This window comes from Liolophura sinensis, chromosome 5, assembly GCF_032854445.1.
Source record: "Liolophura sinensis isolate JHLJ2023 chromosome 5, CUHK_Ljap_v2, whole genome shotgun sequence".
NCBI classification, from domain to species: domain Eukaryota; kingdom Metazoa; phylum Mollusca; class Polyplacophora; order Chitonida; family Chitonidae; genus Liolophura; species Liolophura sinensis.
In genome coordinates this window covers 10,645,555-10,673,527 of record NC_088299.1, presented here as the reverse complement: position 1 = coordinate 10,673,527, position 27,973 = coordinate 10,645,555, and the positions used below count along the sequence as shown (strand labels likewise).

Below are 27,973 nucleotides of genomic sequence, written 5' to 3'. Positions count from 1 at the left end.
CATCATACTTCATTAGGCGGCCATTAAACCTGCAAAACATTCGGTGGTCTGATTGACACCAGCGACTTGGGAGGGATTTTTGTTTGTTACATTACATAAACTTCAAAATGTAAGTATCATACCTCAGAGGTTATGCGTCAGTTTACTGTATATGCGAAACGTCTGTGATTCAGAGAAAGAAATCAGAATGCTTCCTACTTAAGGAGGTCTTAATCGATGCGCAGCTGGCGAAGGTTGACATCAGCGCATAGCTTTTGAGAAATCGTTCATAGCACCTTTCAGTTAGATACAGTCTAAATGATTGTAAGGTTAAAAGTGAAAGGCTTTGTGTTTTTGTAGTGAAAATAATATCGTAGTGATGAAAGGTTAGCTTTGAAACACCGTAGGAATAATCAGCTTGTAATGGAACAGTGTGCCAAGGGAGGTCACTCTAGATGGTTAGAATATTCTGTCACCTTCAGCTGCGTATGACTGTACTCTTTGTCATCGGTTCATGGTGCAAAACTTGCATTGTGAAATAATTAAACATTGGCTTGTTTTTCTTGGCAGTTCTCAATTCTGTTTATAAACTTAAAACTGGTTGCTTATATAGGTTTTGGGAAGCTATATACAGTGCAGTATACATCATTAAAAATCTATGTATCTTGCTGATCACCTATACTATACTACTAAGGAGACAGGGAAGTTGTAAGGTTTGAAATCTTGACTAATGTCCTTGCCAACATGGATGTGGACATTGTTAGGCTTATTTATTCATAGCTGAGGAGAACATCTGTAAGGCAAGATGGCCTCTCTGTGTACACGGTGTTCAATTAAAGTGAAAGCTTCTTGTGCAAACTGCAGTTCCATTTAATTTTGTTTGTATTGTAATATGTAAACATTTTCTTATTGAGACTTCATCTGAGTGACTGTGATAATAGCATACTGATGACAGCGAACATGGGAAGGTGTTCAGCAACCTGCAGATGGTCATAGGTTTCCCCTAAGCTGTTTCTGGCTTCTTCCACCGAAATGCTGGTCACCATTGTGTATGTGAAATATTCTTGAGTACGGCGTGAAAACGCCAGTCAAAGAAATAAATACTTCTAACAGTCCATAATGTAGAAGACGCAGATGACTAAATTGAATAACCTGTTCAAGGATGTATGAGCATGTAAAGGAGCACTGAAATAATGATTATGGTTTTAAGGGAAATGAAAATATCGATATTATAATATTACTTGTGGTAGACTACCATATAGATTTATTGAATGGTCGAAACGCTCTTAGTTTCACTAGAAAAATAACCAGTCCCAACCATTCCGTCTTTCATCTCTTCCTGTTTTATAATAGTCACAAATTCATTCCCCTCAGATATCTTTTCATAAAGAATCACATGTAGGTTTATGTACTGTTAGTCTTTTGTTTAAGTCTCCACATCGTGAATGGTAACAGGCCTTATTGAGAATTTAGGTTTTAAGGGACATACGGCTGCAGGGGCAAATGGGACACTGTTTTTCTTTTCTTTTGTCCATTTGTTAGTTATTTCATTGTTGTCTAATGACGTCCGTTTTATGAGAAACCAGAATGCCCGCCGTAAACCACCGTACTAGGGTAAGTTGCTGATGAACTTTACCACATGTGAAACATTCTGCACCTGCATACCATTATTGGTGGAAGACTAAGTGGTTCTGAACGAACAGTATGCTGCGCAAACTGTCACGTGAATAATGGTAGCTTATTGATAGCTTATGATTCATATTTATTTGTGGTCGAGTGGGTTAGCTAGCCAGCACGATGCAATGACACAGGAGCCTCTCACCAATGCGGTCTCGGTAAGTTCCAGCTCATGCTGCTTCCTGTCCGGCCGTACATGGGAAGGTCAGCCAGCAGCCTGCAGATGGTTGGTTTCCCCCAGGCTCAGCCAGGTTTATTCCCACCATAATGCTGGTCGTTATTGTATGAGTGCAGCGTAGCACACCTGTCAAAAATAAATAAGTCATATTTGTTTGAATCATATACATGTATAATTACTTTTATCAACCGTGTTAAAGCATGATTAGACATTGGGAAAGTATGTACAGTCATGATTATCACTGCACATAGGATAGTTGACTCTGTTCAGTAATGATACTGATAATAGCACTAGGTACATGTACATGTATAGGAGCTTTAGAGGACTAATCAAAGGAATGCTTTGTCCCTTGTCAGTGCGATGCAGTTTTCTTTCCCTTCATATGCTTTATGGAGCGTCATTACAGTGACCTCAGCTATTGCATATCATGGAATGCAGAGTATTTTTAGAAACATAAATGATAATGCAACTAGATTTAAGGAAGATAAAGAATTCATTTATGTGTATTCAGCTGCAGTGTACAGTGCATATGTAAGAAAAGCTGATTGCGTACAAAAACTTATCTTAATTTAACTGTATTTCTGGATACATTTCAAGTTTATACTCAATTGGAGGACTTGTGATTTATACGTGTGTATGATTTGATGGAAGGGTGCAGTCTGCTACAGTGTTAGATGCTTAGCTAGAGAACCCAAATTCGGCTTATAGGTACTAATGAAAAAAGTGCTACAATATGCCTTTTTACTTACATTTACAAGCATTAAATGGAGAGAAAGGTTAGGAAAAGGTTAAATTTAATAATACATGTTTTTTCATGGACTGGATATTCTCATGTACATGGATGCTGATTCTGTATTTGTGACCTGCGAGAAAGGCCCGTGAAGATCTTTGAGGGAAGAGAGCCCAAAATTTCAAGGAAATGACAAGTACAGTCATTGAAAGCATAGCACAAAGGTCACTTATTGTGGTTGTCTCCCTTGATCAGTTCATGTTATGATATCTCCATCTACATGCCCACGGATGTCATGTGACCTGAGGTTACCAGGTGACTTCACGTACACAGGTGTTATAAAAGTCGCGCGGAAGCATAAACAATTCATGCACATGTACAGAGCCAACTGGTACATGTGTGTGTTCACAAAGCAAGACTTGTGGTATGTGTTACACAAACATGACCAAGTAATGGAACATCTGTGACTCACATAACTGGAGTGAATAATTCAAATCATCAATAATCAAACACACTGGCATTCTACACAATCAGTGCAGCCATGCTAGAACACTGTTTGTTATTTTATTAGCAAGTACATGTATACTGAAAACTGAACTGTCTAAAATGGTAATTTTATGAACATGATAATTTAATTTGAAAGCAATACTGTGTGAACTTTTAATGACAGTTGACTTCTAAATGTGCATTTGAACTAATTTTTAATTTCCCACATTTAACAAGAATTTATTTTCCTGACTTATTTTCCTTGACAGCTTTGTGCGGCCATCTTGCACTTAAAAATTGTGTCGATTCCAGGGATTTGACACATATTACGTGAAGAATTGTTATTTATGTCATATTATGTGACGTAAAACCGTAATCATTCCTTCACCAATATGACTGAGTAGCACATGTTTTTGATCATTGCACAGATTGCGAATGGAAATTGTATTCATTCATGAATGACAGCCCCTCTTCCTGCCAGAGAGTGCCACATCTGATTAGCATCTCCGTATTTCATTCATTAATGATGCACTGGCTTTTTCTTCCCAGCTTTGATATTGGGTCATATATGAATGAATACCACAGGATGTGAGTGGCTGGATTTAGAATCCATTGTCTAAATTTAGATGTGAAAAATGTGGATGTCAACATTTAGTATTAACACGCTCTTGCTCGGCTACTTGATTACGACCTTGTAGCTTAGAAATCCGGACTGGGTTTTTAGTGGTAGAGCATTCCTGCAGCAAATAATCAATAAGACACTGCCTAAATACGAGGTGGCTGAGAATGGAAAGATTACTATATATAGTCAGAATCTCAGTGCCATGGTAACAGCTATTGAACTGTAAAGCCAGCTGTAGCTGTGAACAGGCAAAAGGGGCCCAGTATTGATTGATTGGCACTATTTGACAGCCTGTGCATGGTGACCTGATTGTTCCCCTGTCAAGTATGTGGAGACACTGAGACAAATCTGACTGGTTCACACAATGTTAGATAACGGGCAGGCACCTGTACTGCCACGCCCCCATCCACATGTTTGGTGATATTTATTCTGTCCGGACACATGTATATTCAGTCATTGCCAGGACATGTTTTGGGGGGGGGGGGGGGGGGGGGGGTGGAGGGGCGCAAAGATGTATACATTTTCGTTCTCGTCATGCCACAAAAAAATCTTTTGAGTACAATGCATGTTAAATGTCGTTGTAACAAACTAGATGATTTGAAGAGATGAAAGCATGACTTTTCCAGATGTCACAGTTAAGGAGGTTTAGTTGGAGGAGGCTCAGTCCTCAGAAGCTAAGTAAAGAGATCAGTGTATCAGAATCTTTGCAAGCTTCTTCCGTGAAAGGGTTTCTTATCAATAGTTCCTGTTTCTTAATCTATTATTTTCAGGTTATCTGGAATAAGAATAGAAATTTATGCGAGTTTATCAGTTACAATCCGCTGTAGTGCAGTGTAACTGCCTATTCTGTATACACGTGTATATATACATGTAATTTGGCCAGTCCTTGTTACCAACATCAGGGGCAAATTTCATGAAATATGTATATATTATGCTGTAAATCTTCAACCCTTTTCAACCACTAAAGCCCTTTTTTCTGTGGAATTTATGCATATGATGAAAATGATGCCATAAATGAGTTGTTTGTGTCATAAAAGATGCAAGCTTCATAAAACTGTGCAAATTATTATTATTACTTTTTTTACATCCCATAGTTCTCTCAGAATGTTTCAAAATTTGGGTTGTAGAGACGGTGAAAACGTTGAAGAATTAGGGTACGTGCTGTGTATATGATAATTTAATGTATTTCAGTTGATCCAAACTTGTCATTGGGTAAATACGTTACCTTGGCTATCGCACATGATCATAAGGCCCTTGTGACACATTTATGATGTTCATCTACTGGGAACTAAAAACCCTAAATAAACCTCAATTACCAAATCATCATAATTACAAGGAAATACTCCTATGTTATGTACGTTTTTATAAAGCCCCAATAAAACACATCTAAATACAAACATGACACTCATGAAAGAAAAAGAAATTAATGAGCACAAGGTGAAAAGAATGGAAAAACACAAAGTGCGCTCTGAATTTCCAGACATTAAAATATATCAAGATCTAAATAACATGTAAGCCCTTTGGTTATGTAGTCTTCAGTCTGGCATTTGTGTACGTCATTTTTTTCCCGCTGCTAATTGCAATTCATACACAAACTGCAAACACACATGTACATTTAGTGTATTTGTTTTGTTGTGTTTTTGGAGGTTGGAACCCGCATCCCTTTCTGTCACATCAGCAGAATCATGCAGACCTCATTACTGGACAGCATTAACTGTTACTGTTCACTTTGTACTAGGATGGACAAAGGTTATTCAGAGGCTGCTATACTTGTATGCTCCCATATAAGTATAAATGTGTGTAGTTGTTCATTTAAATGTCAGCTTAGTCCCAGCAAACCATATAGCTGATCACAGTTACTTCCACGGCACACCGGTGATAATTTATGCATGATATACATCCAACAACGGCTATTATTGGACTAATACTAGGCTGACATACGAATGGAAGACAGTCGACCCATTGACCAGTGTAGTTGGAATTACAACCATCATCAAGTTTATACATATACATGTGTTGTACTCGTACGTACATGTATATCTATGTTAGTTTGTCGTCATATAACTGAAATATTGTTAAACCCATTGTTAAAGTACGACGTTAAACCCCAAAACATTCACTCACTCTTCATGTTAGTAAGTGTTAAAGGAGATCTCCAGCGTGTAAAAAAAATTCCACACTAAATGTTCCCCAGATTAATCAGGACTTGCTTTTCTTTGTTGGTTGTGAGATGAATGCCTTGTCCTGCTGCTTTCACTTACCGTGTACCTGGTTGACAGAGACATTCTGAAGTCTATTAGTTGTATTCACTTGCTCCATACAAACCGAATTGTGTTTTCATTGAAGTCTTATATTTGATCAAGAAGTTGTACTGTTTCTTCTGTTTTCCCTGCATTTTAAACGATTGGAATCAGTTGGAATAAGTTTGGAGGACATCAGACTCTCTTTCTGCATATTTTTCAACAGAAATCGGGGGTCTTGTCTTAAGACACTTGTCATTTATTATCAGCAGTGTACATACTGTACATCGGCATGTATATACATGTAGTTCTGTTTGTTGACTGAAGTTATATGGACATGTAGGCAACACACTAGCCCAAGACCTCGGTCTATGGATGGCTTAGATATTCTGATATACTGATACATAGTAAAAGATCACAGCCAAGATCCTTGACTAGCAACACATCATTTACTTATTATAAAATATACATTTATAAAGTGACCAACACCTTCAGTGTTATGTTTCAAAACTGCAACAAACTATGGTCATTTTTAGAGACCAAGAACTTGTATATAACAGTGCACATATAGATGTATGTATATGTGTATAAGCTTAAGAAACCTTATACCACAGGTTTTTTCATGAACTGCTACATGGTATTTAAGGTATTCATTTCATTTGATGAGTCCTGAACCAGAACCAGGTTTCCAGTATTCATTCAATTACATGCACCTAATCACCATAATATGTTGATGTTTGTTAGTGGTGTGTTTCTAGCTCAAGATCTTTTACTTGTTATCATTTTATAATCAAATCATCATCCGATGTTGTTATACCCTGGTTGATTTGTAGGGATGATGGTCTCCATGTTGTGGTTCGAACCAGCAGTGCGTACGTACATCATTTGTCATGTGTTTTTATTTCTTGTTGTTGGGGTGTGCTACATTTCAGGTGATGGAGGGAATCTGTTTCTTTGGAGTGGTCATTGATGCACCTATTCACTTTGCAACCTATGTTTGACTTGTCTTTATCAATTCTCCTGTATAGCTTATACATGTAACTCATGTTGCAGTGAAATAATTTATAAATAAATTTATTTCCTCTTTCAGGAAGAGAGCATCTGGTGTGGGTGTGTATGTTGAGATATGAATTACTGTATTAACAAAACAAACTCTTTATGTCAAGGTCTCTCTTGGTTTCAGCTTTTGACATAAAAGATCAAGACGGCATCGTCAAACGAGGCAGTAGTCCTGCCAATATAGTTTTTCTTTATTCTCTTGCGCTGCATTTTTGTAACTGGAACACCATATGGGTATTCAACGTATTAAGTTAACATCAGTTCAACCATGTGCCAGACACTTGAGGAACATGTGATCACATGACACCATTCATGGGATTTAAACTTATTCCTCTAGAAACTGAATGAGCCTTAAAAGACGATGTGTTATATCTTGCATAAGTACAGTTTAGGAGGACATGTGACTGGCCATGTGCATGTGTATACATGAACATTAGCTGTCAGTGTAGTTAGGGATTGGAACTGCTCTTTTTTAGCCTATTAAAAGGAACAATTGCATTGGCATGTGAGATTTCTCGGTGCATCCTGAGCTAATACGCAGATGCTCTACACATGTACTACATGTACATCTATGAGTTTATTTTGAAGAATTTGCACATGTTCATATATTTTTTCTAATGTTTTTGTTTTACATTTGGGTTGGAATGAGTCATATAAAGACAAAGACCTGTAACATAAAGTACTCCAGGACCCCACCACAAGCTGAAGGCCACGGCCAAACACCCCAACTCCTGTTTGCATTTAAGGCAAAGAAATTTTAGGATGTCTTATTACATAAAAAATAATTACTGTTATACGTAACTGAAATTTGCATTATTATTATCTTTGTATTATTAGTTCAGTTATTTAATGAGTGTGCAGAAATTTTGAACATGTGTGCGATGCTGATTAGATATTATCAGAGTCAAAGAAGTGATAATGTGGAACTGGGGCACGTGTTGTCTCTCTGTTGTGGTGGAGTTAACACTGGTTGTAATGTGGTGGTAATGACAAATGTACTCTGGGCATTCTGCTCATGTCAGGCGGCTCTGAGAGGCAGGCAAAGTCACATGTTTGTTTGGTTATTACATGAGTGCAGAGCTTAAGCACATACGCATCACACATTTTACAACAGTCCAGTGCTTGCAATAATCACACACAACTTGGATAGCTAGAGAAGTGAATTACACTGATAAACTACAGTGGCCACCGGAATGTAAGTTTCTATGTGTATGTATATATACATCATATTAAATGTATTTAAGGCACTTACACGTAAGTACTGCTTCAGGTTCTCTTTTTAAGCATGTCAATTTTGTATTCAACGTTTTTCATAAATTTATCTCCGGAATGTAGCCATTATTTATGAATGTGCCAAATATAACCATTTATAACCTTTTCAGATAGCAGGCATGAGAGTTTTTGTAGTTCTTTATGTTTTTGGAAGCATTCCTCTTCTTATATTATTGTTAAAAGTGGAGAAAAGTTCTTAGTTTAGCTTAGAGTTGCTACAAATTACAAAACAGTGAGACATGTGTTAGGTACATGTACCAGTACCTGTAGTTTTCTGTTTCTAATCCCAGTGTCCGTCTCATCACTTGACCTGCCATGTTTGCTATTGCAGGCATGTACAGGTATTTTAAAGTGCCTTTGGTATCAACTAAAATCAACTCAATTTAGTGAAATACATACATGTGCATACATAGTTTTATACATGTGTGCATCTATGTTCTTGTACTGTATGTATAATTAGACAGATACCTATTCTCTACATGTATGCACTGTGTGGATTGGTGGAAATGGGTATTCTAATGTCAGTGACTATAATTGGGAGGTACATCCAGCTTGATGACAGGTTAAGGGTGTGCACAACTGGCTGGCAACATTCTGGGTGGGGTGCCCTTCAGTGTTATTTAATGAATTCATTTTTTGTATATTTGTCAAGAAAAAAAAATTATATATGTATATATATATATAACATGTACTGCATGTTAATGTAAAGATGTTGCGCTGCACAGAAGAAAAACTCATTGGACGGTTACAGTTTGTTTCTTGTAAGTAGGAGACACAAACACCAGCCATTCAGCGCGCAGTCATTGTTCCCCAAGGCTGGGCTTTCATGAGCATTAAAGGTTTTTGGTGGTTCTTGGGTTAGTTTATCTTTTTAGATTTATATATCGTATGAAACTTCCAACATCTTTGGACATATCTTCAAGGCATTAAGTTTGTGACCATGACATCAGTCATGTGTCGGTAGTATTTTTCTTATTTGAATGATTCTCTCCTAAAACTCTTATGCTGTGTTTCCTGGGCATACATGTGTGATCTTTTCTTTTTTTTATTGGCACTAGCGTGAAGGAGAATTTCTGGAGTTTTCTCATCCAGAAACGATGTTTTGGTGATGTTTTGCTGTTGCTTTTTCTCTAGGTCTGGTCCACAAAACCCACAGGCAGGTCCTGGCGGGCCTCCGTAAGTACTTCATACAGGGATGTTGTGGTAGAAACCAACCTCAGTGGTACCATGGTGGTGTGCAGTGGTTGATAGGTTGTTTATATGTGTCAATATGTATTTGTCTGTGGTGCATGTTGATAGATGTTTTAGATTACTGGTCCCATTTTCAGAAAAACAAAAGTGGGGTTTTTTTTTCCAAATTTTTAAAAATATTTAAGTGAAGCTGTCTAGATGGAGTTGTTATTTTACATAAAGTTGTATATTTGTGATTTAGGACCAGTTGACCAGAAAAAGGTTCGAAATTTTGTGAAAGTGGGCCCAGATAGACATTTATGTCTAATTATTTTGCTTCAATTGCTGCAATGGATATCACTGATGAAGAGGTGTAGGTTGGATTGGAGCTCAATATGGAATTACATGTACATATTAGCATTTCTTGTCCATTGAGACAGCTCCAGACAAAGAATAGAGTAAAGACTGCTGAAAACTATACACATGTACCCCAATCCTTCAACCTTCTCAACAGCCTCAGCAACCAATATGTTTTGAAACGTTCTGACAGAACTATAGGGTGTAGAGAAATAATTTGCACAATTTTATGAAGCTTGCATCTTCAAAGACATGAACATTTTTAGTTTGATTTTCACAATAATTGTATGCATAAATTCCACCGAAAAAAAGGTCTTTAGTGGTTGAAAAGGTTGAAGATTTACAGTGCAGAACACTCACACCTTTTCAAATTCTGTGTTGTATACTATAGATGCTCATCACAATGTATGCTTAGAAACACTCACTCATTTCATCTCCTGTCATGTGTGAAAAGGTCTATCAACAACCTGCGGATGATTATAGGTTCCCCCCCCTGGCTGAGCAGAGTTTCCTCTCACCATAATATTGGCTGCCATTTTATAAGTGAAATATTGTCAGAAACGGCCTAAAACGGCAGTCAAATAAATGAATCATCATTATCCTCATTTACATGTAGTAACTTTACAAACAGTGATCACTGACAAGGCTTTAGCAGACAATACAGCCAGTGAGGTCCTTGATTGGCCTTCCAAGGGGCTCCTGTGGGTACTGGTATATGTACACTAAAGCTCGTTACCGAGCAAATCTGTCCTGTCTACATATTGATGTATTATTGATGATGCTTTCTCTGAACAGATGGTAATTTTAATACCTTAACACTGATTGACGTGCATACTGTAAATCTACTAAAAAACTACATGCACGTGCTCACTGAAGTGAAGGCTAATGGTTTAAACACTTAAACATTATTCAGACTGATGTTGGAGTATTGTTATGCATCCCAGTTCATTGGACATATACATGTATGAAGCCAAAAACAATTCTAAGGCGTGATTTTGATAGCCATACTATATATGTATAACTCAGTTTCATTTTGGTTTATCCGTTTTGTTTTTCACAGATTTCCTTATGACATGAAACATGTACATGTAGCAGCTTTGTTTGAAGTCATGAGCTTAGCTATTTTCATTAACCTTCGGCTTTCCATATTATACCCTTTCTGTTTATACATGCAGAAATATTTTTGCCTTTCTATTCCTGTTAAAGGTTAGGTTTCTCCATAATTGATTTGCAAATTTGTTTTGTAGATGTTCACATGACATTATGAATTATATGTACACATGTCATTGAAGAGATATTAATGACATATCAGTCCATACCATATCAATGGCATTTTCACTCTGCTTTGACCTTTGTTGTACAAAGCAGTTATTTATCTTTACACTTATGTATATTACCAACGCATACATTTGCATTGCTGTGGTGTATTGGTGTATCTGGTATCATGGAAATGTAATTAGGCACTTCATAGATGCATGTCAATATGTGATTTTCTGTGTACATGCACATCATATTTGTAGGTGCCTTTCTTTTCAATCACGTGTATGGTCCCTCAATTTGTATGTGCTTTTCTTTTCAATGGTGTGTGGTCCCTCAATTTGGTACATGTACAGTACAGGTAGTTACAATACAGCTACAGTGTAGTTACAATACAGTGTACCTGTCTACATCAGTATGCATTTTTATTTTTGTTACTGCATTTTGATGGATTCTAATGTTTGCACGTTGTTCCATCTTTAGGGGTGATAATTTGTAATTGGGGTTGAATTTTCTTTTTATTTGGGTGGTTATTTAATTTTCATATTGAATGTGCTTACATGTACCTTTATGCAGCTTACATGTACCTTTATACTAAATTGATGTACATGTACATGTATGTTCTTAACACATGCTGAACATGCTTGGGTATGTAAGCTCATGCTTTTATCAATGCACAATCAAAATACAGTTACTTATGTGGTCCCTTTCTTAATGCACAGTCAGCAGTTTGTACAAATTTCTGTCATGGTGCCTAAATGCCCACTGGGAAATTTCTTTCTCCTATAAGGCTGACCATCGTCATACAAATGAGAAATTCTTCTTAAAGCCTTTAACCCGGTCATTTGAATTTACACATGGTCATTACAAAGGGGGTTTTTTTGCACTTAAACACTATTGTAATTCTTCAACCTTTTCACGTGTTTGTAGTGTGTTTATTCAAGCAAATTCTGAAGGCATTTTGTGTTGACTGATAAAATTATAAAATCATTATTTTTGTGAAGCCCATAAACTGGCTAGTCCAACAAATTTTGTCTTGTCCCCAAAATCAACTTAAAAATGTGCATTAATTGCTCTGAAAGTTGATCGTTCATGTGAAAAAAGGTTGCGGAATAGAGGGGTTCATTGGCATAGTGAAGCAGTCCTTATGTTGGGTTATGGAAAGGAATAAAATTCCTTGCTTCTAAAATTTAGTTTGTTGATGATGAAGTGAAGTTTATCACAGTGACATACTGATATACGTGTAAGTTATAAAGTATAATGTAATGTCAACCTGATCAGGGGAAGAGATTCAAATGTTTTGTCCTAGTATTACTTGTTTTTCATGTAAACGGGCACGGCCCAAAAGATCAAGAGTTCATGTTCATTTCTCTTATGAGTGATGTCCCTTAGTTTGCGAGTTGTCACATTGACATCACAATGGAAAAATCGAAAGTGTTAAAGTTTGATGCTGGGTTGTGTATTAAATAATGTCATAGAATATACAGTTGTATAATGAGATCTTGTCAAAAGATATTTATAACTGTAGCAAACGCTCTTATTTCTGATCGTACCATCTGTCAAATTTATAAATTTCATTTTCCTTATTCCTGTTGAAGTTCTACCAATTCTACAAGTACATGTAAAGCATACATATATGTAGTATTTGTACTTGGGTATAAGACATCATTTACTTGTGTAGTTGATGACTGTTGTTGTTGTGTTAACAGGTCAGGAGGACCAGGTGGTCCCCCCAGGGAGCAGAGCAAGAGGCTACAACAGACCCAGGCTCAGGTGGATGAGGTCAGTCATATGATATGCACAACGGAGAACTCTTGTATATTATAATATCTAAAATCTCAAATTCTAGACACAGAGGTAATGGCAGCACAGCAAATCATAAGGGTATGCTTTGTTGTCAATACCTATACACAATATATCACTGAAAGTTAGCATATTTTGTTTGTTGAAGGTAACTCAATTTTTAATGAAACTCTTCTTGCCCAAGATCTTGGCACACAAAACAATATATGCATTCTAATTCTTCCACCTTTTCATCAACATCTGCAATCAATCATTTGAAAACATTCTGAAAGAACTGGGGTGTACAGAAATAATTTGCACATTTTTGTGGAGCTTGCATCTTTAATCACACCAACAAATCAATTTTAGTGTCATATTCATGATCGCTGTATGCGTAAATAAAGTTCCTTAGGTGTTGAAAGGGTTAACGATTTACAGTAGTTCAGTAAATTGTTTGTGTTTATTTCAGTGTCGTGTCAAAATGCCATTCCTGTAACCCTCCATACAGGTGAAGCGACTGGCCCATTTCCAACCTTTTCACGCCACCCCTTTTAATTAGAACCCCCTACACACATGTACATAGTTCCTCTCCGGCCCGTACAAGGGAAGGTCTGCCAGCAACGTGGGGATGGTCGTGGGTTTCCCCCAGGCTGTGCTCGGTTTCCTCCCACCATAATGCTGGCCGCCGTCTTATAAGTGAAGTATTCTGGAGTACGTCGTAAGTCATCAATCAAGTAGAATAAATCACATGTACATAGCACAAACCAAGGTAGTTGGAAATGGCCCCTTTCCCATCTCTTGTATGTGTAAATATATTGTTGTGAAATGCTTTAAAGAGTGATATGTGGCTTTTAATGCAGGTGGTGGATATTATGAGAGTGAATGTGGACAAAGTGCTGGAGAGGGATCAAAAAATCTCAGAGTTGGACGACCGGGCAGGTAAGTGAATTACTGTGGCCTAAAATTCTGAACATGACCAAGGTGCTGTAGGTCACATTATGTTTGGCCTGTAAAAAATGCCCTTTTAGAAACTCATAAAGGCCTTCAAATGATACTTTTGATTTGAACCAGTGATGTAAAATAATCAAACTTCAGAAATATGCCCTTTAAAGGGGATGAATCAGTCAGAATACAGTATGATGTGTAACTTTACGTGAAACACAGTTGAAGAGGGGAAATGGTATCTTACTTTGAAAATGTGAGCTTCAGCACAGAAGTAATATTTTATAACCCTTACATGTCTTTGCCTTACATGCCTTTATATATACAGCAGTTAACATGTATGTAGAGCCGTGCTTTATACAGGGTTTTGTTGTGTTGCTCAACAATAGTTAGTTTTGCTTTCTGAAATTGATTTTCTCTTGAAAAACTTGTCCAGTGTTCAGATTAAATATTGTGAAAAATTTTTCGTTATATAGTCAGTGTACATTATTTGAATAAAACGTGAATAACCATAATAGCTGAAATATGTAACACAACAGTGTAAATTTTAACCCTACAGATATATGTCCATTAATCTAAAATTATTGTCCCGTGTTATTTTTCAGATGCACTTCAAGCAGGTGCCTCACAATTTGAAGCCAGTGCTGGTAAACTCAAACGAAAATACTGGTGGAAGAACTGCAAGGTATATAAAAGTTTTCATGATTTTGTAGGGGTGGTTGAGGAATAACAGGTCCTAAAATAAAGCAAAGTGCTGGGATTCAAAACAGCTTCCAGTTTATATTCCTGAGCAGTATTAAAGAGACCACTTAGACACGTACTAGAATAACATCACCTAAACAAAAGATCACAGTTTAAGCACAAGTATTATCAACTACAGTAGTAAGACTTCCACATTTAGCAGTGATCTTTAAAATCAAGGCCAAGGACTTATTCACACCCTTGTTAATATACTGCAACTGGGAGGGTTGTCTGTGATGTTGAAAAAGTGGAAGCTGCAAAACTGTGGAAAACAGCATTTCCTTGGTTTTCTGTCGTATCGTTAAATGATGTCATCCAAGACAGAGGATCAGATGTCATTGATTATAATATTAAAAGGAGGTTCTAACAGGCTGACTATAACAGCAAACGATCGTCACATGACCAGTGGGGTTACAGGTTCATCTCCACTTCCTGCTGATTTCGGCTTATCGTATAAGTCAGGAGGTTCGTCAAGTACCTGGTAAAAGGTTACCCTAATCTTCCGATCTATTCAACCGCCTTTGCCAACCTATATTTTCAAACATTCTGACAGAACCATGGAGTGTAGAGAAATAATTTCCACAGTTTTATGAAGCCTGTATCTTTAATCACACAAACAAATCATTTTTAATGTCATTTTCATAATCATTATATGCATAAATGCCACTGAAAAAAGTGGTTGAAAAGATAGATTTAAAGTGTGTTCTAACCCAGGCGTCCTCCACAGATAAACCTGAGTGCCATTGTATCAGACTCGGTTAAGAATTTGTCATTATGGCATTAATCACCAATCAAATAACTATAACACTAAGCACATTCATGTAAATCAGTTTATATTGATGTGAAACCGAGCTTTGTGACTAATCAACAGATGATGTTAATCCTGGGAGGAATTATTGCTGTAATTCTTATTATAATCATTGGTAAGTTACCTGTAACTGTAGTTTACCTGCTTGTTTTGCTGTCACTGTGATGTGATAGAATTTGTCTGCTGTTGTATTCACACATGTACTCATGTTTGTTATCCATGTGTATTTAGTACACCACTCTCTGATGTTGTCTTCGCAATATGGAACACATTCATATACCAACTACACCACTACATACACATGCAATATGAAAACACATTTCACAGCCCTTAAAAACACCAGCACCTGGACCACAAAAGTACATATACATGTATTTGTAATCTGCTTGATTCCAGCTATCACTGAAGTGATCATAAAAGAATACTTCTCCCAGTTCAGAGCATGACATTAAACAACAATCAAGTAAATAAATTAAACAGCTCAAGTGAATTAGCAAGCACATTATACCTTGTTTGGAGATGGTTCAGAGTCCCTTTGCACATGCTGTTGGGAATGCCACAGGACAAGGCCAACTGGCTGATAACTATGACATTCAGATTGTGAAAATTGACATTTGTTGTGTATGTAGTAGAGTAAATCCACTACCTACATGTACATCTATTCCTCTGATATGTCTGCACTGTGAAATGTGACTTAAAATGTCTGGCTTTTTATTGCACTGATACTTCCACGAACGGGATGGTGACTACCATTACAAAGGGAGAGAACTCTTCAGTTTGTTAATACAAAAAGGAGCCCACATGTATCTCCCCTGAATAGTATGACCCACATCATGTTATGCCATTATAAGCAAATGTTCATCACTTTGAAAATAGGCACATAGTCATGACAGTAGACACGCTGTAAAATATTGTCTTAGTTATGTTTGTATTTATGTATGTACAGACTTGTCACCTTCAGAGTTTTAATTTCAGTTCACTTTCTATTTACATTTATTAATTGTTGTTCTATGCTTTATTTTGTGTTGTGCTTCCTTTCAGATGTGGGCTATTCTTATTGCTGTGATTCTTGTTATAATTATTATTATTGTTGGTGAGTTTTTTGTTTCCACTTTTACATTTAATTATTTTTTAAATAAAAAGATTTTACTTTACAACATAATATGATTATACATTAAGATTGAACATGTGAAGACATAAACAACAGATAAACATTAATTGCTAACATTAACATTAATTACTAATCCTCTTTGTGTGAATGATGCAAAACCAGTACAACATTGTTTACATAGTACAGTCTTCCTTGTGTGAATGATACAAGTACAACATTGTTTACACAGTACAGTCTTCCTTGTGTGAATGTTACAAGCACAACATTGTTTACAGTGTATCTTCCTTGTGTGAATGATATAAAACAAGTAAAACATTTTGTACAGCTTAAACTCCCATTTGTGTGAATGACACAACAAATGCAACATTGTGTACATTGTACACTCTTCCTTGTGTGAATGATACAGCACAATTACAACATTGTGTACAGCTAAAATTCCCCTTGTGTGAATGACACAACACCAGGAGTGCAACATGCTGTACACAGTAAGCTCTTCCATGTATCAATGATAGACCACAAAAAGTACTGTACAACATTCTGTACAGTCTAAAGTCTCCTTTTTCTGAAAAATACTCCACAACAAGTTCATTTTGTGATTGATATGCAGTTCAGTAAGTATAACATACAGTTTAATTTCAGTATTACTTTCTTTTCTGTAGCGAGTCTCCTATATACTTTTATACATTGCTATACCTGCATATGTTTGAAGACTGTGGGCATGTATATGTATGTTTGATGTATCTTTGGCATGTTTGTCCAGAAGCGTATACACTAACTTGATCGGGATATCTCTGAGCATTATAAGCACAGCAGATGCTATTTCATAGGGCCCATGAGAGATACAAGTTCTCAGGCACTCGTGTCTACACCTGAAGTTGGGATTAGGTACATGGCCTTTGCACATGAGTGTTGGGCGAATGGAGCATTTTCTAACCCCCAACTTCCTGTACAAGGGCAAGCCACCCCCCCCCCCCCCCCCCCCCCCCACACACACACACACACACACACACACACACACACCCCACACACACACACGGCCACCATTTGAATTCTCGTGAACTTGTACGACTCATAGGCTCTGTACAGCTATCTGTATTAACATATTCCTTCAGAATGACTATATTAACATTATAAAGTAACTTTCTTAAGATACATGTGCTTTGTGTCTTATTGTTTTGTCTAAATAATCTTTGTGTAACATGTGATAAAATGAGTGAACGTATTGTTATAAGCTGTGAATTTCTTCATATTCATTTGAACCTAACCCTTATTCTAGCATATTTTTTTCACATAATGACTTGCCTGGTGTCTCACATGAAAGTTTTCCTTTTCAGCTATGCTAGGCTATGAAATGATTTTTTGGGGGATTTGGATGTTATGTCATTCCTGCATGGATATACAGTTGAGCAGCTCTCTGTCTATAAATCTAGATGTAGGACCATGTTCCGAAGAGAAATTCCAAGATACATTAGTGGTATTATGTGTGTTGGGGGAACTGTAATTGTCTCCATTGCTATGTTACTCTAGTATACTGGTATCATTTTACCTGGTATGAACGATGTTACTGAATTCAGAAGGCTGGTAACTGAAAAGGGATCAGCTATAATTTTCTAATTACCTGGAAATAGGAAGGTTTGCGTTTTCACTTGTAACTCCAGTACTAATAGCGTATTGCTGTGCATCCAGTCTGGACACATTCATGGTCAAGCTACCATCTTACTGTGGCAGTCCACATTCACACATCACTGCTTGTAGCAGAGCTATGACACTATGCATACACTGTATTTCGTCAACTCCTTCGCATATTCACCTGGTCTATCTTTTGAGCCTATCTTAAAATGAAAAATTCTGCTTTGTGTGAAGGCCTATTGTTGGTTACATTATTAAAATTACAGAAATTAGTACCATAATCAAAAGACTGACGTTAAGATAATTTGCATTTAAATTAGCTATTTTAACATTCGAAAGACTGAAGAAATGGTGAATGATCAGATTGGAAAAACAATAAAGCATGATTCAAATGCTTGTGGAAGCTACTCGTGTTACCGTGCAAGTAATCTACAAATGATAACAACCTGCAATTTGCGGCAATGATATTTACTTGTGTGTCAGTGAATTAATCATTCAAACTCTCACTGAATTTAGTATTAAAGTTACCTCACATGTTTTCATGTCTTGACAGTTTGTAAAACACAACTGATCAAGACTTTGGGAACAAGCATATCTATTCTTTTGCTATATTCACATTTTCAGACTTGCTGCTTTGAGCAGCATATGTATCTGTGATTAAAACTGACATTGAAACATCTCTTATGACTTGTCTAAGACATATATGTAGTGTATGATGTACTCTGGTTTATATAGTCACCCCAGTAACAGTAATTCTTATGCCCCTGTAAGGAGGTGTACCTTACGGTATTTTGCTTTGTACATGTACCTGTTGTGTTCACGTAAGTGCTTTCTGGCAGATGTCCGTTATCCCTTGTACTAATCTCCGGATCCTCTCTTCTTCCATCCACACAAACAGTCTGGGTAGCAACAACGTATGGTTAACAAGTCTGTGTAAGAGTCCTTTTGTATGCCCTTACCCACGGTGGTGTCGCTGTTGTTGTTGTCGTGGTGTGTCACTTTAGCTCGTGTTTGTACCCATGTGCTACTCTGTGGCCCTTTGGTGCTCTCTTGACCCCTCATACTCTGTGACATCTACAAAGGCAGACATGGTGTAGCATAGATTTTAGCCTGAAGGACTTGTACTGTAGGTTGTTTCTAGAAGAGTTGTAGGCTACTGTATGTGGTTTCTAGAAGACTTCCTGGAGAAAAAGTAACATGTAGTTCAGGTGTCATCTGCTGACAAGTTGTCCTGTTTGCTTTATTTTGGACAGGGTATTATTTTTGTGTTCTTGTCTATTCTTTTGATAACAACGCCCGACATAATCATAGTCTGTAAATTCACTTTTGGGAAAGCCTTTTTTGTTTTGAGTGAAATAGAACGTATACCATAAGTTCTCCCTTATGGGTGGAAGTGAGATTTGGTTTGATCTGTTCCATGTTTCCTAGATGGTTATCCGAGGTTTTCATCATTGAATTTATCGTGTTGGAAGTGGTGCATGTTATTGATGAATTGAGTCCTGTTTTAGTAGTTAGTTAGCCTGGGACCTGGCCTGTATAGAATAGTTTAGTCTTTCTGTTTGTTTGGTTCTTGGGGCTAGAAAATAACTTTTCTTCCCCTCAGATATGCAAGTAGACAGGCAGGCTTGGTGATTTTGTGCTGTGGTGGTTGCAGTAAACAAACACCTTGAACAAGTTCGAATTTGCTTGGAGATCATACTACATGTATTTCAGTGATATGAAATGATTGTAATAACAAAAGCATGTAATGGGTAACACTATTCTGGCTTGACACTTTAACCGAAAGATTTGAGTGGTTACAACTTGTTAGCTTACATGTATTTTAACATTGGAAAGACTGAAGAAATGGTGAATGGTAATTACATGTATTTACATGTATGCTGACTCGTTTTGAAAGCAGTCAAAATGCCTTGGTACTCTGTCCATCCATGCAAGTTTACAATATACTGGTATTTGAAATCAGATCTTATTGAAACAACTGAATTGTCATTGTCCTAATTTATTACCCGTTACCTTGTCGTTCTGTCCCTTTCATTTGTGAAGCCGTTTGGACAAATTGATGGAGTTATAAAATTTCGTATTTTTAAAATGAGATGGACAAAGTTCAGAAGGTTTCCATTTTCTTTTCCGCTTTGTCCAGTAAATCAGACAGACTGGACTGTGATGGTTTGAAGCACCTTAGTATTCTCTTGTCTATCTAAATGCTGTTACCTGTGAGTGTGTTCTTCTGTGGGAGAGAGTATATATGAATGTTGTTTTGACCTGTGAAGTTACATTCCTCATTGCCCTAACCTTTACCTTTCCCACCTTTTTCCAGCCTGGGTGGCCACCAAGTATAGCTAAGGGTATAACACACCAGCACAATTTGTTTCTAAATATTGTGAGATTTTTTTCTCTTTTTCTAGAACAGGGGCCGCTTTCACAAAACTTTGTGTAAATGCATTGTCTTGAAAATGATATTGTCCAAGTAAAGGCTCTTTGATGAGAGTCAGTGAGATTTGCGAGAAAAGTTTTAAAAATTTGATTTACAAAGTTTTTCGAAATTGTGCCCAGAATTTTGTTAGTTGATAATTGTGTGCACCGACTTTTTTCTACAGTTATAAATTGATGTTGTTGAATTTACACTTCACATGTATGTATCATTTTTTACATGTTCACAATTTAATTATGTAATACATCGTATAAGGCAGTGTTCTGAAGGCTTATTTACATAGCATGTTTTAGCCTCAATTTGTCTTTACTTATTTTATCATTACATAGTGCCGTAGTATTTGGGGGATACAGAATGCATGGTTTAAAAGAAAGGCAGACCAAAACTGTACACCTGATGAGAAAGACTTGTAAATCATATTTAAGATTACTTCACTTCTTCAATTGAAGAGTAACTTGGGTACAATTCTTTCCCAGACACGATCATTCCATGCTGGAGACAGAATGGATGGTGTTAGAGCCCTTATTTGCTTTGTTGAATGATTCAAAAGACATATACGCAAATCCCTTGAGGCCATACAAAGTTTTACCAGCCTTTGTCCCACTTGAAAAATCCCATCTTGAAAGAATAATGGAAAGTACTTTAATAATAGTTTACAACACTGTGTCAAATGACGAGTAATTTTCAGTTATTGCTCCGTTTCAGTTATACTAATTAGTAGTAGTTAATTAGTGTGATGGAATGGATGGCCATATTGATAACTTAATGGGTTATATTTTCTTAAGGGATTTCCTTGTCTAAATTCCAAACTCTCATCTTTCTTGTAATGTGCGAAATTTTTGGTCAGGTGTGTTATTGCAGATGTTTGAGTCCCAAGGGTTTTCATAAATATTTTAGTGGCCTATTTATGGCATTGTAGTGGCTGACGTCTATTTTTCAAAGTTTGGTTGCAGCACCCATTTTGTAGGAGTCTTTCAAGTTATAAACTTTTGTTGTTGTTTGTTTTTTTGTTTTTTTTTCCCAGGTATTTTAGGGTTTGTTTATATCACTTTCAGTGCATGTTTTGTTTTTTATTCTATATTTTCAAGAAATACATTCATAGCATGAAATATAGTTTATGTTAGTACAATTTGGAAAAAAATTTCATTTTTAATCTTACTTGTTAGTATATATCTAATTAAAGTCAGCTTACCCTATTTTTTCTGATTTTTGGGACATCTGGTTTGATCTTATAGCCAATGTACATGGAGTAGTAGCAAGAATATTTAGTTTCTTTTTTTTTCACATGTTTAGACCAGCTATTGAACAACATGCTTATATCTTTACTCTTCCAAAAAGCTAGGAAAGAAATGTAATATATCCTGCTTTCAGCACTAGTAATATCTGTCCCAGAAATTAGTAGAATTAGGGTACTGAATTCAGTATACCAGTACTCAGTGTTGCAAACGTTTCAACTAACTCGGCAAGAAGTAGGTACTTCAGATTTTGTCCAAGTTCAGTACCCTAACAATGTAAGTGTAAGTACCCTAACAATGAAAGTGTAAGTACCCTAACAATGAAAGTGTATGTACTGTACTTTCAGTGTTTTCTAACACTTGCCACAAGAAGTTCGGAACCTTTGAACGCTACATTGCAACAGCATAATGCCATATTAATGAAGTCTTTCAAAAACAGTTGCGTTATGGGAAATCCTGTGCTTCATTGTGGATGCAGTTTCATCCGCAGCATTATCTTTCTTATTTTTTGGACATCAATTTACATCCAAGAAGTTAATAAAAAAATTCAAAAACGTACTGTTTTAGAACTGAATGCAGTTCACTGAAGTAAAAGCAAATTTTGTGAGACTCCATTCCTAACAACATCTACGTGTAAACACGTTATAAAATTGCGTTGAATAGACAAAATATAGATTCCTTCTCTCACACAACCTATGAAATTCTAAGCACAGGACATTTTTTTGTCTTCTAACCTCAGGCTTTCGAATTAAATAAAAAATTATATTAGCATGTATATAAGTGTGTATATAAAATACCATTTTGAATTGGTATGAATATTTTAACCTCGAAAACTGATGTCAGCATGTTCATGTATACGCTTATGTTGACTGACAAAATTTTTTGTTTTGTTATTTTCCAGTGTGGGCGGTGACAGCAAACCAAAAGGATGATGGGCAGAAGTAGTGGTCTACTCCCGACCAAGAACAGTGGATATCATATACCATGTTAAATAGCACTCGTTTAGACATCTAGGGAAGGGATGGAGGGTGTGACGTAGGGGGTCATGTTGATATAATTTCCTTCAGTACAATCATAATTTCACCAGAAGTTACAGGTACATTTAGTTTGAGGAGGAGAAGAACTTGCATCGCATGCAGGCTCATTTGGGTAATGATAAGCACACAGTCTCTCCACCTAACTGGACTTTACTTGTTCTTCGAAAATTTCCTTTCATCAATTTACGTCTGTATATTTTGGTTTCTTCGGATGACATTAAAGCTGTCACAAATTACTCTAGGATCATTAAACAGTCCATGTTCATGATAGTGTTTTAAGTCACAGAAGTGTTCGGGATAATTAATGAGCGTGTACCTTTTTGTTTTACGTGCTAGCATTTATGTGCAATGATAAAATGCAGCATGGCGTATCTGTGTACAGTTGTTATTTGTAAATATTTAAATATATAATATACATGTAACATGTGGTCATGTGTAGGTTAGACATCTGTGTAACAGTCTTTTTCTCGGCATGCTTAGATTTTGAATTAGGTTATCAGTTTTGATTACCAGCTGTTATTTAGGCCTGTCTTGTTAATAAAATAAGAATTGCATGTATAAATGTAGATGAGTGCAGTAGCCGTAGTATTTCAAGCTCTCTTGTTCTGGAATAATGTCCCTCTCTATATATGTTAACATTCTAAATGCAGTTCCTTTTTGTGGAGATCATTCAGGAAAAGCCCACATCCCAATCTTCGACAGGGTTGATTTTTGACAAGACTTCTGATACATTAAATGTGTTCTTTGGTACACTTCGCAATTTTGTGAATGAAATATTATCAGTTAACTCAGTACACAACTGTAAACCTCATTAAATGTGAGGAAATGTTTAAACATTTATCCATGCCTCTAGTAAAGGTTTTGATGCGAGTCTCAGGCAGAGGGGTCCTGCTCAGATTTCTGGGTTGAATGGAAGTAGTATGTGTATTAAAATATGATATGAACACATACTCATGTTCATACTATGATGGAATACATTGACATCGTTTCACCAGCATCTTGATGCGCTGTAAGTGCAGCACACTTCAGTCTCTAGTGTCAAGAGGGCCAATACTGAAAGTATGCATCCCAAAGGCCTGGGACCGATTCCATGAAGCTTACTTAGTCTTATAGACTTATATCTACAACATACGTTGTCATGGTAGTTAAAGGCTTACGTAGCTAGTTGAACTGCATGAAACCGACCCCTGTTCATAGATATGTATGTTCCTTAGTTGTATGACTGAAAAATAATCCTAGATATGGCTTTTTGGGTTTAGTTTTTAAATTTGTATGACACCTATACCACAAGTAAAAGGCAAGACTGGTTCTCAGCTGGTATTGTGCAACATGTATCCAGGATAATTGGGCACACAGTTGGATTTCTTGTACAGTGTGCAATTGGTGGCATATAACTGGATGCTTTTAATTCAGCAAGAGGTTCTTCTTGATCAGACCTTATGTAGACTTGTGTATGTACACGTAGACTGAGATTTTACAAGTAGACGTTAAAGTTTGGCTGTACTGTGTTCTGAATTACAAGCACATCTTGTACTCTGGGACACGCCATCTTTTCTTTTTGACTTCAAATGTGTAAATTCTGTAAATATTATGAAATAATGAATTATTATGTCAGTTTGGCCTGACTGAACAGAGATGTGAATGAAGTTTTCATTTACCAACATGCCTCGTAATAAACTCTTGTGTACCCCCGAACCATTCTTGTGAAATTCCAAAGGGTTGTTAAAGCTGCAGAATAAGACTTGCAGGATGAAAGGATGGGATCTAATATCAACTGGTTTGTGTGTACATTCCACTCTATACTCAGCATTTTTCATCTCTGTCTTAACTTATGTTTATATATTTACAGGAAATTCCGTAGCCAAAACCATTTCTGTTCTTTCTTTTTTTTTCCGCTCTCGCTAAAACTAGAATACATGATGTACATTTACATGTATTTATGGATGTAGATGCCGATTCTTGTCCTCACCTGTAACTTGCGTCAGTAGTCCGATTGTGTATGTGTGTAGTTTACCACTCTTGGCAAAGTAATTGTGTAGAATTGTTCAGAAGAAGGAAATACTGGTCATCTCACATTCCTCTGTTTGGCTGCAGTAGATGTATAGTTGACCTTACGGGTAATGTATTAAATATGTGGAACAGCCCTGAAGACGAAAAAAAAAGAGACACTAGTCATACGCATGAACGGATATATTCAATGTATTAATGGAGAACTTGAGCCAGTAAACCATTATAATGGTTCCGGTAGGAGTAGGTCTGTTTGTTTAATCCTATTTCTGTTCAAAGCATTTTGGTTACAAAACATATTAAGAATTTCTTTCTTGTAAACTGCACAGTGGCGCAGAACGACCAAAATATATGACAGAAAAAAATAACAACAACAATAATAAAAAAAGAAACAGGAGTAGAAGGTGTGCGAGAATCTGCATATGCTAAAAAAGACGCAAGGTTGTACAATGCACCTGTGGTCGTCGTGGTCATCCAGCTGCCTGGTAAAGCTTTACATTATCCTGGATAAATAGCTCCATTCACTTGTGGTGGTGTGATGTTCTTCTACGTTGCTTATGTAAGATTCCTTGTTGTAAGTCCTTGAGTAATGTCTGAAGATCTGTTGTAGCACATACCTAGCTGTTTTCAGTAAGAAAGTGCCAGAAGTGTTCAGAACAAGTGGCAAAGGCATCAATTACCTAATAGTGCTTTAATGTAATATGGCCTTTTTGCTGACCACAGTACATTGACCTAAACTAAAGGAGAGGCATCAAAGCAAACTTCCATATTTACCCGTTTTATTGAAATGTGTGTTGTCTGTTGAAGACTGTCTTGTGATGGTTATTTCTTGATTTAAAAAAAAATCCTTGTCTTAACTCTTGCAAATAACAAGGTGTTACAGATGTGGGAGAATCGTCAAGTTTTGCTTAAATTAAGCTATGCTAGCAGCGAACAATTTCAGGTTGTGTTCAAGTAATGCCTAATTAGAACCAGTTTCTGTAACTTTGATTTTTTGGATATTGTCATAGTTAAGTTTATCAGCCAGATCAAAGCTGAGAACTGGTTCCCCCCGCCTCACCCTTGCAGAATCAAACGAGGTAAATACATCAACTGGTATTTCAAAAAGAGAAATGATAGGCAAATTCTCTTTCCTTCCTCCCTTGCCCTGTCTCTGCTATAAAGATACTCATTTTCATTTTTATTCTAGTGATTATGCTGAAAAATCCGGAAAATATCACCTTTTGTTGGTTGTGTTCAAATGTCTACCCGCCCCACCCCAAACCCCAAATATAGGGATCTTGCCCTTGTTTCACGGAGTTGTAGCCGATGGTACAGCCAGGAGAGGCGGAGATTTTGATCTCGTTTCCACAAGCAAAGGTGCAATTTCACATGAACAGTTTTATACAAACATAGAACACTTAAATAAACTTGGCCAAGTCTCATTAAATTGACTTGTAGTTACGCCGTGTGTGAGTTTAATAAATTCCAGTGTTTATTATAACAATTTTAGCATTTTCATGCATATACTTTGTTTATCAGCTAGTTTTTCTTTGTTAAATGTCTGACAGATTTTGGATAACTCGGTTAAGCCCTATGGAGTGAAGTATGTGATAGGTGTCATGTAATTAGTATTAAAAGTGATTTGTTTCCACAGTTTGAACAGTTTGTCTTGATTTCTTTATTGTTTGCAAGGAGGGATATATTATAGGGATATATTATTGCTCTGGGCATATGAGAAAAGGAGCAGTGAAAGTGCTGCGTTCAAAACAAAAACTGAAGCTTCTGTGGCCGAGTGATTAGCGCAGCACAATGACCCAGAGGCCTCTCACCATTGCGGTCGCTGTGAGTTCAAGTCCAGCTCGTATAGCCGTCCTCTCCGGCCGTATGTGGAAAGGGTTGCCACATGCTCGAGGGCTTCCCCGTTTACACACACTAAAATATTGATATTGTATATGAAATATTGCTAAGTACTGTACTAAATAGACAAAACAAAATAAGTGGCAATCAAACGGCGCAAATGAAACGGCGAAGGGAACGTTTCCTTCAAAATGTTTGTATATAGAGATGGTAAATAATGTGGGCCGACTTGCATTATCAGGTTTATTTATACCCTTCTCGTCAGCGACCAATGATTTTGTTTGAAGGAATCCCAAGTTTTCAGGTATACCTATACCTGTGGTAACCGTTGCAAGGTGTATTTTGCACCTTGGTGTGTGAGCGGATGCATAATACAAGAACTCTGCCTATAGAACTGCGTGCGCCATGCTAACAACGCACGATGACTTTGCTTGTTCTGGTGTGAAGAGTGCTTCGCATTTAAAAGTGTTTTAAGACGGGAAGTCAGTTTTTAAAGTGAGACCTTTTTTGCGGAAATAGAGATCTCGGTGAATGAACGAGGCAAAAGTAACTGCTGATTGGAGAAGTAAACACTAGCTCTTTTCATATATTAAGACGTAAGAGGTCTGCAAGCTGGCATAAAACCGGTTTCTAAAAACGTGAACTTACTCGTGATATTTTTGAAATCTATCAAGGCACTCCGACTAGAATAAGTTAAAGCCAAGCCGTTAGGCGGGAGGTTAGACGGGAAGTTAAGCTGTCCTCGGACTGTGGGGTGATGTAATTTCCCTTCCACATCGCTTCGTTTCCACGTATCTGTGGCTGGTTGATTCGGTTGTACATAAGGTACCAAATAATTCAACATCGAGCGCGAGAGAATCCACGAATAGCCTGTCGAAGACTGGTTTATAAAAAAAACGCTTTATAAAATTAAATTAAAAAGTAGGCCTACGGTACTTCATTTTCTAAAATGTCGCTTTTCTACGTGCGGCATTGAGAAACTTAATATGCATCTGTGTTTATATATATATGCATGGATGAGAAGATGCATCCCGGTATGCAAATTGGTTTGCCTTTTGGTGGGACATAAAATGGTGAATGTCATTATTAGGCCATGGATCGTTCACTGTGATCGTCATAGAATCAACAAGGCTCAGTTGGTTAGCGTGCTAGCGCAGCGTAATGACCCAGGATTCTCTCACCAATGCGGTCGCTGTGAGTTCAAGTCCAGCTCATGCTGGCTTCCTCTCCGGCCGTACGTGGGAAAGTTTCCCCCGGACTGTGCCCGGTTTCCATCCACCATAATGCTGGCCGCCGTCGTATGAGTGAAATATTCTTGAGTACGGCGTAAAACACCAATCAAATAAATAAATAGATAGAATCAACAAATGAAACCTGTAGTATG

At 37.0% G+C, this 27,973-nt stretch overlaps 1 protein-coding gene across 6 annotated transcripts; it reads left to right on the top strand.

Moving 5' to 3' along the window:
• Positions 1-5: 5 nt before the first annotated feature.
• LOC135465902 (vesicle-associated membrane protein 3-like) lies at positions 6-26,392 on the top strand. Of its 6 annotated transcripts, XM_064743275.1 has the most exons (9): positions 44-109; positions 6,746-6,784; positions 9,378-9,419; positions 12,737-12,809; positions 13,670-13,748; positions 14,357-14,436; positions 16,342-16,393; positions 18,939-18,973; positions 22,608-26,392. In XM_064743275.1, coding segments are annotated over exons 1-8 (393 nt in total). In that variant the 5' UTR covers positions 44-107; the 3' UTR covers positions 18,965-18,973; positions 22,608-26,392. The 6 variants fall into 6 exon arrangements, with proteins under 6 accessions (XP_064599346.1, XP_064599348.1, XP_064599345.1 ...); XM_064743274.1 differs by lacking the exons at positions 16,342-16,393; positions 18,939-18,973 and adding an exon at positions 15,364-15,415 and having other exon boundaries at positions 49-109; XM_064743273.1 differs by lacking the exon at positions 18,939-18,973 and having other exon boundaries at positions 57-109.
• Positions 26,393-27,973: the final 1,581 nt, after the last annotated feature.